Raw genomic sequence first — 16986 nt, forward strand, 5'->3', positions numbered from 1 at the left:
GGCACATTTCTATGTAGAGTAGCCTGTACTAGCTCTTCTCATTTCCTCATCTCCCATTCTCTTTTCAACCTGTTATAGCCTGAATTTTGTTTCCATCTCCTTTCTGAAAGTCTTAGTTTCCCAATCTATGGGATATTTTTCAGCCTTAATTTGCTTTTTCTGTTGCATTAGATAATACTTGATACTCCTTTCTTTTTTAAACTTTTTTCCCATTCTAAAACTCAGAGACTTCCAAAGTGTGACTCTCTCCTAGCTCTCCAATACCTGTGACTACTCCTTTCAATAGTCTGCTGGTTACTTTTCTTCTGCCTGCCCTTTAGATGTTATTTTTTCTTGCCCCAGGTTCTGTCTTTAGCTTTCTTCTCATATTACATGTTTGTTCTCCGTAAGTCATTTCTATACCCCCATGCCTTCACTTAGCAATAATATTCTAATGGTACCGTATTTTATCTCTAACTAAGGTCTCGAACTCCAGGCCCATATTTCTCTTTGCCTCTTGCTACCTGAATGTCTATCTCAATGATTCTTTAAACACAACAGATTCAAAATTAATTTTATTGTTTCCTGTTGCTTCCATGTCAAACTTGTTCTTCCTCTGTTTTCCATGTTAGTTAATAATACACAGTTCATTTAGCCACTCAAACTGAAATATGGCTGTCATCCAATACCCAATACATCTATTTGGTAACTAGGTCCAATTCATTCTAACTCATAATTAATTCTGGAATCAGTTCTCTGCTCTTAGTCTCTCTTCCCTTAGACCAAGTGCGCACACTTTCTTCCTTGCACTGTTAATGGTACTTTCCCAATTAGTGTTCCAACTTCTAGTCACCTCACCCTCTAATATCCACAGTAGCATCAGAGTAAACTGTAAAATACAAACCTAATCTCATTGGGTTTCTTTTATAATTTTCAGTGATTCCCATTGCATAATAGAATGATGTCTGACCTCTTTTCTGAATGACCCTACTTATCTCAATAACCTCCCCCTCCCCCCTCACTCCCCTCAAAACCATATTAACCTGGTTTCGGTCCCTCAGTTGATCACGTTCTTTACACTTCTCCTTTGCTGTGCTGTTCTTTACACTTCTCCTTTGCTGTGCTCTCTGGCAAAATCCTACTCATTACTGACTTCCTTTCTAAAGGAGGTCTTCTGTCATCTCTTCTAGGCAAAGTTGTTACTTAACTCTTCTGAGGTTCCATAATAAACTATAATGATAATTCTTAACTAGCCACATGTCATAATCATCTGTGGAGCTTTTTTGTTTTAATTACATCTGATTTGGTTCTTCTCTATATACATCTTGAATCAAAATGTACAGGGAAGAGATCTGAGTATCTATTTTTTTTTCAGGCTTTGTAAGCTCTTCTAATGATCAGCCATGGTTGAAAACCAGTGCTTTATGCTTCTATGATGGCACGTTTCATGACTATATATTTAGTTGCATGTCTGCTTCTCTAATAGATATAAGTCCCTGGAAGGCAGAGAACATATTTTATTTCTTTTGTATCCCATCTTCTCGTGTTGTCCTGAGAGATAGAAGGTATTTACTAAATGACTCCTAAATGAATAACATGTTTAGTTTGCCTTGCTCTTGCTATCTCACTCTTTAAAAAAAAGTCAAACATCTAATGGGTGGTATCTTTATTTTGGGGCTACAAAAATCTTTAGTTGTCCCTTTGTAGGATTAGAATAAAATTGTAATCTTGAACCTATTCTGCACTTTAGCAACTTTTCCATTTTTATAAATGCAAGTATTATTATTTGATCTTTGATTATTTTATATATATATGTATCTTTTAAAACATTGTAGTATACAAAAAAACCAATGTATGCATGGATAATATATTTGTTTATTTCAGACGAAACTGCATTTTAGCAGATGAAATGGGTCTTGGCAAAACCATTCAATCAATTACATTCCTCTACGAAATCCTTCTGACTGGTATAAGAGGACCTTTTCTGATTATTGCTCCACTTTCTACTATTGCAAACTGGGAGAGAGAATTTCGTACGTGGACTGATATTAATGTTGTGGTTTATCATGGGAGCCTGATTAGCAGACAGATGATACAGCAATATGAGATGTACTTCAGGGACTCACAGGTGTGTTATTGATGATTTTGTTTATTGTTTAAAAGGCTAGGGCTGAAAAATGATAAGCTCTACATACCAGTTACTTTCAAATTTAAGATAGATTTTGATTGCCTACTGAGATCTTAGTTTAAACTCTTTTATTCATCAATTTTTATTTTATAATAAATTTTAGTAGCTGAAGAGAACAATGACAAAAGGCAGTTTAATGGTCTAGTATACCATAATGAAGTATGCTGATTTATACAAATGTACAAAATTGATTGTAATCCTTAAATTTTCAACTAGAATAATTATTTTACTACTTGTTTTAAAATACACATTAGATTTATTTTTAGAATAATAACTATCTCTTTGTCCTTTGGCTTTTTTTCCTACATTTTTAAAATTGAAATCTTCATTGAACACCATTGGTTTAAATGCTTTTTGAGGTGAGACTATAGGTTCTCTTTCGTGTTCAATGGGTTTCGAATTTTGGACTTTAAAAAAAATCTGGTTTGTTTTGTATACCAACACAGGCATACCTACATCTTTTTCCCCTTAGGATTGGTTATTTCAGTACTATAGCAACTTGATGGTTTTCTTCTCCCCTGTATTTTAGAGGCACATTGTCCATTTTGCTTTGGCCACTTCACTCTTTAGGAAAGGATTTCCTCCTATTCCTGCTAAATACACAGACCATAAACCAAAGAGATGACAATGTAATAAAGAATTGTCTAACAGAAAGTTAAGACTAGAAAATATGAAGTGCCAAGTTGCAGTCTTTTTTTTTAAAAGAAAAATAGCCTTGGACAAAATACAGTCTTGAATGTTAATATGAATCATTTTAGATAAAAATCTTTATTAAGAAAGAAGTAATAAAATCAACAGATACAATTCACAAAGAATTATACTTTTTAATTGGAAAAAGTTTATTGCCTAACACTCTACCTCAAAAGCACCTTAATATTTTTCTTTTACTTATTCTACTATTCTAAAAGTATCATGATAATGCATGGCAAAGTCATGGGATATGACAAAAGTTGATATAAGATAATGTGTATAGCCTTCTACTTTTGCCTCCCAGTTATAACTGATTTTCTACCTATTTGAGGCTGAAAATGGATTAATTAACTGATTTTGTTCCTGTAACCTCATTTTCTTTCTACTTCCAAGGTCAAAACAATTACTTTTATATGAAATTAAGCATCTATATAATTCTTTAATTATTCCTCACTTGAAAACTATCACTTTTGCACCTTTGGAGTCTATAATATCTTAATTAGGTTATAGTTTGATTCCCTTCTGTAATGTTTTATTATTCTTAATCATTTGTAGAATTTTAGAGCTGTGTGGTGTCGTAAAAATGATTTAGTTCAACTTTTTCAATTTTTACAGAAGGCACACTAAAATCTTGAGACTTTAAGGGATTTTTAACAAAGTTACAAGTTTACTATATTTGTCATATGAGTTTGGCATAAATATGATAGCCAAAAACCTGAAAGATTCTTGATGTGTAATAAACTGAATTGCATATATTAAATATTGTATTTTTTGGTAAATGTTATAGATTCTAGAAGGATATTGTCTGAATAGATTTTAAATTTCAAACAATAAAGATGTGTCATGTAATGAAATAAATAGAACTGTACTTCAAATTTAGAAATAACTTTTAGAGTTAACTCTAAAATATATCTTAATGTAAATTGATTGAATATTTTACTTCTCGTTGTAAGTTATCAAATAGCTTCAAATTAAAATAGTGCTAAAATTATGCTAAAACTTTTCTAATTGCCCTGGGAAAAGTAACAGAAATGATAACACTAATAATCACAAACATTTATTGAGTATTTACCATGTGCCAGGCATTATACTTGATAGCTTACATATATTATTTCACTTAATCTTTGTAATGTTAACCTTGTAAAATAGATAATATTATCCCTGTTTGAAACATGAGGAAGCCAAAGCATAAAGTAGTTATATATATTGCCCCAAAACCACAGAGCAAAACTGGGATTAATTAAACCCAAGTCAGTCAGACTCGAGAGTACTTGTTAAACACGATGATATCAGCTTAACTGAATATATTGTATTCCAGGTTTTTAGAGCTGTATAAATGCCATAAATTTATAATTCATATCTATTCTATTGGAGCTATTCTTCAACATAATGTCCAGTGTATGCAATCAACATGAACTTATCTAAAATTAAGTAGCTTAATATGAGTTAAAACCTAAGTCACAGTTGTTCTTAACCTTTCCTTTCTTTTACTACCTAGTAGTTTGTTTTCAATCCTATTTAAACGCTCTCTTCACTTAGATTCCAGGACTTCATGCTTCTTACGTCACCACTTACTACTTCTCAAGCCTCCTTTATTGGTTCCTTCTTCTCTGTATGTAAACTTTAGAGTGACCCAGTCTTCAAACTCTTTTATATTTATGCTTATTCTTTTTGAGATTTCATTCATACACGTAACTTTAAATACCATCTGTACTGCTGGAAACTCCTAAATCTATACCACTAACTCTAAACTTTTAAATTCCAGAGTCATATCCAAATGGCTACTTAACAATTCCATGTGGTTATAGCTAATACACATCTCAAATTTAACATACACAGAACCAAAATCCCAGACTTCCTCTTTTTAGTGAATAGCAACACAAATTTCCATTGTTCAAGCTAAAATTTTCAGAGTCAAATTTGAGACCTCTCTTTATTTCATTCTATACCTGTCTATTACACAATCCTGTTGACTCTACCATCAAAAGATATCTAGAACCAACCACTTCTCATGGCCTTAAATGATGATTTCTTGCTTGAATTACTATGGTAACTTTAAACTGGTCTCCATGATCTTGTCCTTGGCCTCTTCATACCATTTTCACCACAACAGCCAAAGGGACTCTAAAAATATATGTCAACTCATGGCACTTCTTCTCTCAAACCCCTCTTATAACTTCTTGCTCAGAATAAGTGCCAAAGTTCTTATCACAGCTTTCAAGTCTCCATCCAGTCTGCCTTATCACCTCCCCACTCACGGGGTTTCAGCCACTCTGGCTTTCTACTGTTACTGGAGTACTGCCAAAGATACTCCCACCTTAGGGCCTTCATACTTCCTACTTTTTTTTTTTTTTTTTTTTTTAACCAAGAATGCTTTCTTTTATACAGCATGGCTTCCTCCCCATCTTCAGATCTGTGCTCAAATGTCACTTCTCATAATGTTCTCCCAACCACCCAATATAAAATTGCAGTGGTCCTCTCCAACCTTACATATTCTTGTTTTATTTTACTCCACAGCCCTTATCTCTTTCCAACTTATTTATTTTAAAAAAATATTTGGTTTGTTTTCTTAATGACTGTATTCTACATTAGAATCATTGGAATGTACATTGCAATTAGATAACTATTTTTGTCTGTTTTGTTTACTGCTATGTCTCTAGCAACTAGAACAAGGTCTGGCACGTAACACTCAATAAATATTTGCTGAATAAATTATTTGAATGGCTAATTATTCACTATTTATCATTTGTGAACTCTTAGATGTTAAGTAATAAACACTATACTGGACTCTCATTGGCCAGATTTTATAATGATCATTTCCTTCTTGACCAAAATTGTTATTATAATTCATAAAAATTACCATAAAACATTTTGTCAGGGAATACTTATTTGGATACAATTATAAATGATATTATATTGGCATAATTTTTGACATTATTGAAAACAGAGCAATTTAACAGTTTTAATGCTAAAACTCATTGTAAGGAAGTGTCTATGCATGTATAAAATTTTCAGTGGAAAATGTTTTATAGCAGATGTCATTAGATGCCATTTGACAAAAATAAAAAATGCAATTAAGACATTCCAGCCAATTATTACATTTGATAATTTCTAGGGGCGTATCATTCGAGGAGCTTACAGATTCCAAGCCATCATCACCACTTTCGAAATGATTCTTGGAGGCTGTGGAGAGCTTAATGCAATTGAATGGCGATGTGTGATTATTGATGAAGCACATAGGTTAAAAAATAAAAATTGTAAACTCCTAGAAGGTCTGAAACTCATGAATCTGGTAAGTAACTTAATACCATCACTATGACCTCAATTTCTTATCTACATATTAATAGTATAAAGTCATAGAGAGTCATAGTTAATGCAAACATAGTTAATGCAAAGATAATAAAATCTTATTTTTAAATTTTAGAGTATAGATATATATCTGAATCCTGTGATAATTGAGGGGTTTTGTTTTTAATTATTAAGGAAAAAAATCATACCTGCTTTCTAAGACTTAAAAATGTTTATGTTCTTTCCTCCAAAAACTTTAGTAATTAATTTCTAAAATTAAGAGATTGGAGATATAGAAGTTTTGTCAAATAAAATTTTAAATGATAATAATTTGTACTATCATTAAAAATAGTCTTCTGTTAGTATTATGTTTAATTTTTAATGACATTCTAGTTTAGAAACATATTGCATCCTTTACAGTCTTGAATTGTAATCTCAATGATTCGACAGTTTGTTCTTGTATAAAAAGTTAAATGATGGTCATCCAAATTATAAATAATGAGTACTCTTTGGTATACAAATTACTGTACCAAGAACACTACAGTACAAAAAAAACAGATACTGCCTTTGTTCTTAGAAAGTTTATTTCTTTGCTTCTAAAATTATTTAGAATTTTTAAAGGCATGAATGGGTAAAAATTAATAGCATACAAAATGAGGTATTACAAGAATGATAAAAAGTTTTTAAAAAGTGGTTAGCGTAGTATATTACTGAAGATTTGTGTATAGAGATATATTTTGAGTTAACTCTAGAAAATTATGGCCAGAAAAATATTTGCTTTTCAAACACTGAAAATTTGATAACCTAAGTCATTTTTCTTATAATCTTAGTACCATGATGTTTGATGTGAATTGTTCTTTCTTTATGTAGGAACACAAGGTGCTTTTGACCGGCACACCTCTCCAAAATACAGTTGAAGAACTATTTAGTCTTCTTCACTTTCTTGAACCCTTAAGATTTCCTTCTGAATCAACATTTATGCAAGAATTTGGTGATCTGAAAACAGAAGAACAGGTATCCTATTGCTCTTTGTAAACAAGTTCATCAAATTTCTTATCATTATAATTATTTTTATGTATAATTGAATATGCACTTAATATATATCTTTTTATCATCTTTTTATTCAGGTACAGAAACTTCAAGCTATTCTGAAACCAATGATGTTGAGACGATTAAAAGAAGATGTGGAAAAGAAGTTGGCACCTAAGGAAGAAACCATCATTGAAGTAGAACTTACCAACATTCAAAAGAAATACTACAGGGCTATTTTGGAGAAAAACTTTTCATTTTTATCCAAAGGAGCAGGACAAACTAATGTACCTAACTTGGTCAATACTATGATGGAGCTCAGGAAATGCTGTAATCATCCATATCTTATCAAAGGTAGCTAAAAAGGATTACAATGAATAAATATTTTTTTCTTTCAACAAATACTAGTGAATACAAACAAAACGCTACTACAGCTGTGGTGCAGGTTACAACTGTGTGTTCTTGTGTTCTGAGTGATTACAAATGTTTCAGAATCAATGTGAACTACTTTGTTACAGTGGCTGGTGTTAGCACACCAGATTACAAGAGCAGGAGTTCGTTCAGTATAATTTGAACTGAAATTCCTCCTCCTTAATCTTCCTTATGGACAAAGACAGCAAAACTCATCTTTGGGCTTTTGCATTTACCTTTCATTCCTGGTTTCCCTCCAGTCTAGGTACCACAATTAGTGTTTCATTTTTTGTGCTGTAATGTGATTTTTAAGGTCTGTCAGCTTCAATACCAGTGTTCTTTCTGTACAATGCTTGTTTTTTTTTTTCCACTTATTTCTGGGAATATACTCCTAATGTACTTACTTCATTCGCGACAACTGAAGACTCTCTTGGAATTCTTGTACTCTTTTATGGCTAGACAGGCTGAGGGAAGGAATTCAGAAAGCCTCTTTAACTCTGACCTAGACTCTCTGAAGGAAATATGCAGCATATATAACATGACTTCTCTTTTAATTTTTTCTTGTTTTCTTGTTTTGATGGCTAACAGGATGCTCATAGACACATTCAGATTAATTATGATTGTTCTTCAGTGATGACCACTGCTAAGATTGGTATTTAAATATTAGATGTTTGTTTTTAAAATATAACTTACCAGGGTTAGGACCATAGTTTCATTAATTCTTTCCCTAATAACATTCATTAAACATTTAGCAAATATCAATTTATGCAAGGCATAATGTTAAGTGTTTGGGAAATAAAAAGATACTTAAGACATTGTCTGTGTCATCAATGGAATTACAGTCTGGTTTTGGTGGAGATTTAGCCAAAACATAAATAATCTTAGCAAAAGCAATGTGTATTTCTTTGACAGGTGCTGAGGAGAAAATACTTGGAGAATTTAGAGATACATATAATCCAGGTGCTTCTGATTTTCATCTTCAAGCAATGATCCAGTCTGCTGGTAAATTGGTCCTTATTGATAAACTGCTTCCCAAAATGAAAGCAGGAGGTCATAAAGTGCTCATCTTCTCTCAGATGGTACGCTGCCTTGACATCCTAGAGGACTATCTCATACATAAAAGGTAAAGCATACTGTAATCCATTGAATTAAACTATGAATTATACTAAGTATATGTTATTAAGATTTGTGCAGCACTGTACTGTAACACAACTTACTGTCTTTTTACCTAGATAAGAATGCATTCAAATCTATAATAAAGATTGCTTAGGATTATCTGTTGTGTGTTTTCCTAACCTGCATATGTTGCAATTGTATGTAGGGCTGATGAGACTGATTAAGAAAACCCTGCAGATTGATAGGTATTTGTTGACCTGGGAATGGGGTTAGTAGTGTATATTTTACTTTATTTGTAGACCTCATAGTAATACCACCTTAAATGGACTTATATATAAGACAGCCATCTTCAAAATTAAAAAAAAAAAATGAGTTGAAGGACGTGTTGGATCTATTTCATTGTTATGATTAGAACCTTAAGTTGTACTTTTATTCTTATGCACTATGTAAAATTTGTTCATCCTTTAATCCTTTCCAATTTGTTTAATGTGGGTTTTTTGTTTTGTTTTATTTATTGGTACATGACAGTAAGATAGTCCTCAAAGATCGCTTGAGGCTAGGAATTTCAGACCAGCAGGGGCAATTGTGGTCAGATCCTACCTTGACAAAAAATAGAAGTAAAAAAATTAGCCAGGCATGGTGGTGCATACCTGTAGTCCTAGCTACTCAGGAGGCTGAGGTGGGAGAATTGCTTGAGCCCACGAGTTCCAGGTTTACAGTGAGCTATGATCACACCACTGTACTCTAGCCTGGGTGACAAAATTAAGACCCTGTCTCAAAAAAATATATATATGTTGTCTAATCAGTATTTAGGCCATGACAAATAGCATATTTTTCATAGGATATTTTATCAGAGCATTAGGATTCAATCTGATATCAAGCTATTAATATATTAATAAAAGGGAATCAGAAATTTTAGCTCTAGATTTTAATTTGATACATTTTTGACCCATATAGATAAGGAAATGTCTATACTGGTTTATGTTATCAGCAATTTTGTGGTTCTTGTTTTGTTTTGTTTCTAGTTCCATTTTTATTGTCAGTGTTCTCCTCCTTTAGCCTCATTTTAAAATGTTATGTTATTCTCAATTTTATACCATGTAAGTGATAGGAACATTGAATTGCAATATTTCTAAAAATAGCCATTCTTACATTTTCTTGATCTCCTTACACAATTCACTTTATACAAAGATAAAACTGCACTTCCAAATTTCTATTATAAAGAATTTCATGGAAAACCTCAAGTTTCTTTATTGCCATGCAACATTATTAGAAGCCATATCTCCATTTTGCACATACTAGAGATAACAGTGGAATTACTAATAAAGCTAGTAAATCATATGTGGAAAGAAGTGTCTTGAACCAGAGGAAGTGTGGCACATGTCACGCATGTATCACTTACATTCATCTTCTAGCTCCTAAATTTTTCTGTACTTTTATTGGTGTCTTGTAATTTTTGCAGTTTGTATATGTTAAATAGGGAAGGATAAAAGAAACTAAAAGATAATTACTTCATAGTAATGACTATAAAGAATTTAACAGCTCTCCCATTTGCCCTCAGTAGGTAATAGTGTAGAAACAAGTATATCAGTTGAAAGAGCAACATAGTTTAAGGACCAAAATATTCATAGATTTCTTGTATAAAGTCTTGTGAAAATCTCTACTTCTTCTAAGAATAATTTATTCTGAGACCAGCAAAGTAGTTTTTATGGACTTTTTTGTTATTCCAACTTCTTAAAATGATATTAATTATAGTGCTGTTTTTCCCATACATCCCGGAATGCAGACATTTTGTATCTTTTATATTAGTTTGTGTTTCCTCCTTAGCACCTACACCAAAAAGTATAAAGCCATAGAAACTAATTGGGATGATATTGCATCTTAATTTTTTGGTAAACATAATGTTGCAGGAAAACAGACTTTATATTTGATAGAATGTGTCTTCATTTTCATTATATTCATCTATCTAAACATGTTGCATTTTATTTCATAGATACTTATATGAGCGAATTGATGGCAGAGTCAGAGGGAATCTTCGACAAGCTGCTATAGATCGATTTAGTAAACCTGATTCAGATCGATTTGTTTTTCTCCTGTGTACCCGAGCTGGTGGGTTGGGCATCAACTTAACCGCAGCTGATACATGTATAATTTTTGATTCTGATTGGAATCCTCAAAATGACCTTCAGGTAAATAAATTCAGTGGCTAAGAAGAAATGTAATTTTTAAAAAATATCATGTTACTATTTTGGGTAATCCATATCTTTTATTTTTGTCTCAACAAACTAACATGTATGTTTCTCTATGAAATATCTGTGCCAAATAGGTGAAATTATTTTAATTTCAATATAACAAAACAAAGTATCCTTTTTAATAGTGTCTTACTTCTAAGAAGGTGCACTTGAATACAGTATTTTTATTGTTTAAAGAATACTATGAAAATTTGAGAGATACCGAAGCTCTAAGAATAACTTCTTTGTAATGAAATTTTCAGAATTTTAATCCTTAAAAATAAGTACTTATCCTAGTTTTTATCTTCTAATCATCATATAGTAAGCATAGAATTAAGAGAGAGTATAGTATGCCTTTTTATAAAATATTAGAAAACAAAGGCATACATGTCAGTTACGAGTATAGTTGGACTTCATAGAAACATAAGAATATTAATTAGAGTGATCAAAGAGGGTCAAAATTTGCAGAAGATAAGCATCTAGGAGGGATATGAGAAAAAAGTATAAGAGAAATTCTTTTATTGTTCATGGTACTCTTAAATGTACTACAATTTATATTATTACATGTTTTTTAAGACTAGTCAAGTACATCAGTGAGAAGGGGGAAATTATAGAACAAGCAGTTTGATCTGTAACTGTGAACAATCAATCGAGATAACCCACTATCTTCACACCTGTCACGCCATTACTTTACATAGGTATGAAACCAAATATAATAAATGGTCTTGAGAATATACCTGGGTTAAAACATACAATATCTTAAATTACTCATTTGTGTAACTATATGTAAGCTAGTTCAAAATGTCAAAGGTTTATCCAAAATAAGTAGATTAAAGCAGGCACCAGCTCTTTCTGAGTAAGGCCAATTAGTAAATATTTTAGGCTTCATGGGCCGCATGAGATCTCCATCACACATTCTTCTTTGTTTTTCACTATACTTTAAAAATTTTTAAAAAGCCATTTTTCATTGGCAGGCCAAAGTTGGTCCATAGGCTGTAGTTTGCCATCTCTAGGTTAAACCAACACCATAAGTTTGTACCTTTTGGAGTGCATGTTTATACTTAAAATTGCCCACAGTGCATGTGATTTTCTCAAATTTAATTTAAAATAAAATAATTTAATTCACATTATAGAACCCAAGGAAGAATTGGGAAAACTGTGCTGAACCCCCCAACTTCTCCCTCTCACTTGATTTTTCCTACTTAACTGCTAAAGTAGAGCTAGTCTTTACATACTAATAAAATATTTGACCTCTTATACTTTCTCTAGACCTACAGCAAAGTTGCCCATTTACAATTCTTGGTTACAAAAGGCACAAATTGGATGTGGATAGAATAAAAATGTCAATTAAGGGCTTGCGGGGCATGGTGTCTCACACCTGTAATCCTAGCACTTTGGGAAGCCAAGGCTGAAGAATGGTTTGAGTCCAGAAGTTTGAGACCATCCTGGGCAACATAGCAAGACTCCATTTCTACAAAAAATAAAAAAATTAGCCAGGCATGATGATATGCACCTATAGTTCCAGATACTTGCGGAGCTGAGGCAGGAGAATCACTTGAACCCAGGAGGTCAAGGCGTCAGTGAGCTATGATGACACTACTGCACTCCAGCCTGGGTGACACAGCAGGAACCTATCTCAAAATAACAAACAGAGTGTTGCATCAATCCCACCTATAAATTTTAAAGCCACAACTTATGATTTAATCTGCCTAAAGATAATGGGAAGGTGATTAATAATTTGGGAGAAAGATTAGATTCTATAACCTTTGGAGTCAAGATTTATCATCAAATTTTAAGTTTAGTAGGAACTTAAGATAAAATGTGAAGCTATTATATATCTCTGCTGTCACCACTTCAAACATGTGTACATATATATTAAATAATTAGTTTCTCTTCCATTTAAATAAAATTTAGATCTCCAGAGTTATTTATCTTAGGGTTTTTCCCCCTTAAGAATTACCCAGCTTAAGAAAAAGATATTAAAAAGATTGTCGATAATGTAGTAGAAAAAGACTTAGGATTTAGGGTTGGACTTTAAAGCTTGTATTGCCATGAACTAAAAAAATCTGTTCATAGATTTTCTTGTCTAAAATTATATTGATTACACCTCCATTAAAACACAATAATTCTTCATGGATTTATATTTTCTGAAATATAAGCTTAAATTTTGACTTACTGCTGATTGTGGGATTATTTCTCATTCTGGTAAACTGTACCTTAATTTCTAGAAAAAGTTTATATCTAATTATTAAGAGTGTCTAAAAATTCATACATATGTTTATATTCCACATACATAGTTTACTATTAAATGCCTTTTTGGAAAAAAAAATTAAATCTATAACTTTTCATTTTTTTATAGGCCCAAGCTCGTTGCCACAGAATTGGTCAGAACAAAGCAGTTAAAGTCTACAGACTAGTAACTCGTAACTCATATGAGAGAGAGATGTTTGACCGAGCCAGTCTGAAACTGGGCCTAGATAAGGCTGTGTTACAGAGCATGAGTGGAAGAGAAAGTAATGTTGGTGGTGTATGTATATTTTCTTTTTTCACTTGGGGTTTTTGTGTTATTTTTTGTTTGCATTTAATTTTACCTCCGGTAGTATATCATTAAATTTTGGTCATACTGAACATGAAATACATTGTTTTATGTGAGGGAACATTTTCAGAATAAAGCTATGTTTAGTTAATACTTTTGAATCCTGTTTTATCTGTGTAGCTTTGTAGCTTTTGAATTCTAAGAATGTGTTTTCAAGATAGAAATTCTTTGCTCTCTTTTTAAGACATTTGTATCATGGCATAGCAAAATAGAATTTGTGAAATTTCTGCATTATTTATATAAATACTTTTCAAATTTTTTTAGTTCAAACTACTAGTATTAGCTTTTTCTTATTATAAATGATGATTTTTGGCATTTTTTCTCAAGATTCTTATTTAATATCTTGGGCTTATATCAATAATATAATCCTAGTACTAACAAAGAGCTTTGATAGGTTACATGTGCCTTACACTTTAACTAAAGCCATTTTAGGGAGATGGGTAATTCTTAATTTACAGATAGCAAAGAGGGGTCAACAACTTCATATTATTTCAGTGAATTCTCTTTTATGTGTATCCCAAACCCAAAAGCAATTTAAATTCACAATTTAAAGAACACCTCTTGTGTTCTTTGACATTCTTTCAGGATACTTTCTCATTTTATGACCTTTAAAAAACTATTGTAGGCCGGGCGAGGTGGCTCACGCCTGTAATCCTAGCTCTCTGGGAGGCCGATCCGGGCGGATCGTTTGAATTCAGGAGTTCGAAACCAACCTGAGCAAGAGCGAGACTCCGTCTCTACTATAAATAGAAAAATTAATTGGCCAAATAATATATATAGAAAAAATTAGCCGGGCATGGTGGCGCATGCCTGTAGTCCCAGCTACTCGGGAGGCTGAGGCAGGAGGATTGCTTGAGCCCAGGAGTTTGAGGTTGCTGTGAGCTAGGCTGATACCATGGCACTCACTCTAGCCTGGGCAACAAAGCGAGACTCTGTCTCAAAAAAAAAAAAAAAAAAAAACTATTGTTACGTAAATTATTTTTTCTTTAGATTCAACAGCTTTCCAAAAAGGAAATAGAAGACTTGCTTCGAAGAGGTGCTTATGGTGCCATTATGGAGGAAGAAGATGAAGGCTCTAAATTCTGTGAAGAGGACATTGATCAGATTTTATTGCGTCGTACAAAAACTATCACAATTGAGTCAGAAGGACGTGGGTCAACATTTGCTAAGGTAACAGTGAATGCTATTTTATAATTATAGCTGTCATGTTCACATCTTCTGAAAAATTTAACTGTCTCTTACTCTAAATGTTTAAATATACTGAGTTTTATTAAGGAGGAAATGATGAATTCTGTATAAAATGAAAGAGCCAGAGAATAAGGAAAACCTTTGCAGAGAAAATAATATTTAAGCTGAGTCTTAAAAGAATTTTGGATTTCATTATGTTACAGAAAGAAAGAGAAAGCCACCTAAATAAATCATACATTGCTAAACTACAAGGCACATTTTAGGAACACAGTATAGGCATATATGTATGGATACATGGGATGAATTAGATGGAGACTAAACTGAAGGAGTCAGGGACATTGGACCCAAAATGTGAAGAACTTTGTGTGCCATTTTGAAGAGTTTGAACTTGATCCTGAGGCAGTTAAGAAGGTTTTAAAGCGTTTCAAGTAGAAATTGGACAGAATGCAATCTAACTGAGAAATTTAACTCTCGCAGCAGTATTGAGAACAGCTTGGAAAGGGGAAAGACTGGAGGCAGGGAGATCATTTAAGAGGCCTGTGTAGGAAATAATGATGGGTGAACAAGGGTAGTGGAGACCCACTTGAATTCAGTAGGATTTGACGACCAGTGAGAAATTTGTAGAAGGCAGAATCAAAAGTGACTTGAAGATGCTGGCTTGAGTAGCTATGAGGGTCATCGTGCATTAAGATAGAGAATGCAAGAAAAGGAGGTCCTATAGGTAAAATAAAATACTGAAGGTGTTATATTTGTGACATTTACAGGGCATCCGACTGGGGATGTCTAGAAGATTTGCCTAGGACACAGATGTAGATTTGGAAGTAGCAGAGAGTAAAGCAGAAGAAAGTAGTATTTTGGAAACAAAAGGAATACTGCAGAAGTGAAATATAAGGATGAAAACTAAAACTAGTCATGACTAGGTAGATATGTGCCCTGGCTCTAGTTTCTTTTCTGGGAAATCTTATTTACTTTTTTTTTTTTTTGAGACAGAGTCTCACTTTGTTGCCCAGGCTAGAGTGAGTGCCGTGGCGTCAGCCTAGCTCACAGCAACCTCAAACTCCTGTCTCAAGTGATCCTCCTGCCTCAGCCTCCCAAGTAGCTGGGACTACAGGCATGCCCGGCTAATTTTTTGTATATGTATTTTTTAGTTGGTCAATTAATTTCTTTCTATTTTTAGTAGAGACGGGGTCTTGCTCAGGCTGGTTTCGAACTCCTGACCTTGAGCAATCCGCCCGCCTCGGCCTCCCAGAGTGCTAGGATTACAGGCGTGAGCCACCACGCCCAGCCACTTATTTACTTTTGATTCCTTGGTTCTGTACTCTTTGTACAGATATTTTTTCCTCATGTTTGAAATTGTCAGAAATCTAATTAATATCAAAAGGTATCAGTCATGGTTATTGTCTTAGTTGATTAGGCTGATAGAGAGATATTCTCCTTAAAGGTGCAAAGCATTTAGTGACCACATGTGATTCTCGGCTGCCTCATTTAAAATGTTAATTATAATAATCATGGAAAGTCAGAACACCAGAGTGAATTTTGACTCATAAGCTGAATGATCTTGGACAATTAACCTCTGTGAGTCTTGTCTTTAAAGAGGAGATCATAATAATAATCATGCTTGGCCTTTCCTACTTTACTGTAAAGTACTATGTCAGTATTATTTTACATAGAGGATTCAAATGTGCTCTAGTCATAATGAGCTATGCTGTGAGAATTAGAAATGCTTAAGCATTTAAATATCTGTTTTAAACCCTCATATGAGGGAATAACTGTTACTTTTGAAAAGAGAGAGGGCTGGAGAGATACCGCAATAGCTGAGGAGAATCCAGAGAGGTTGCTGTAGTTGTTTTATAATTTGTTCATTCCCATAGTTGTATGGGAAGGCCACTAGATGGTGGCCTTTTGGCATAATGGAATATGGAGCCACTACGTAGTAGCACCAAAAGTGTAAAGTTGCTAGTATTTTACACCTTTTCTTGGAATTTCCAAAGACTGCAGTTGTCTTCAGGGAATTCTCAGTTGTCTTCAGTGATTTGTATAAAGTAATTCCAATCTGTGTTTCTTTGCGTTATCAAATAGTATTTAATAAGGAGTTACGTATATGGAACAGGGTGCTTATGAGAATATTTAGACTTAGTACATACTCATCAAATAGAACTCATTATTGGTAACCTTATTTATAAGTGGTTACATCACATAAGCCTTGTTTTGAGATATTTTCATAAAGGCAGTCTGTTGGGTTCTAAAAGTAGAAATGTTTCTATTCTGAT

At 33.1% G+C, this 16986-nt stretch overlaps 1 protein-coding gene across 21 annotated transcripts in view; it reads left to right on the top strand.

Annotated features, from left to right (window-relative positions):
* The window catches only part of CHD9 (chromodomain helicase DNA binding protein 9), a 231291-nt gene that overhangs the window by 151423 nt on the left and 62882 nt on the right, over nucleotides 1–16986 (top strand). For all 21 annotated transcript variants that reach the window (XM_020282652.2, XM_020282655.2, XM_020282653.2 and 18 more), the window contains 8 exons: nucleotides 1864–2107; nucleotides 5973–6149; nucleotides 7016–7159; nucleotides 7273–7528; nucleotides 8498–8708; nucleotides 10695–10890; nucleotides 13292–13459; nucleotides 14519–14698. In XM_020282652.2, coding sequence (XP_020138241.2) covers nucleotides 1864–2107; nucleotides 5973–6149; nucleotides 7016–7159; nucleotides 7273–7528; nucleotides 8498–8708; nucleotides 10695–10890; nucleotides 13292–13459; nucleotides 14519–14698 — 1576 coding nt within the window. The remainder of the gene's footprint in view (nucleotides 1–1863; nucleotides 2108–5972; nucleotides 6150–7015; nucleotides 7160–7272; nucleotides 7529–8497; nucleotides 8709–10694; nucleotides 10891–13291; nucleotides 13460–14518; nucleotides 14699–16986) is intronic.

This window comes from Microcebus murinus, chromosome 20 (genome assembly GCF_040939455.1).
Source record: "Microcebus murinus isolate Inina chromosome 20, M.murinus_Inina_mat1.0, whole genome shotgun sequence".
NCBI classification, from domain to species: domain Eukaryota; kingdom Metazoa; phylum Chordata; class Mammalia; order Primates; family Cheirogaleidae; genus Microcebus; species Microcebus murinus.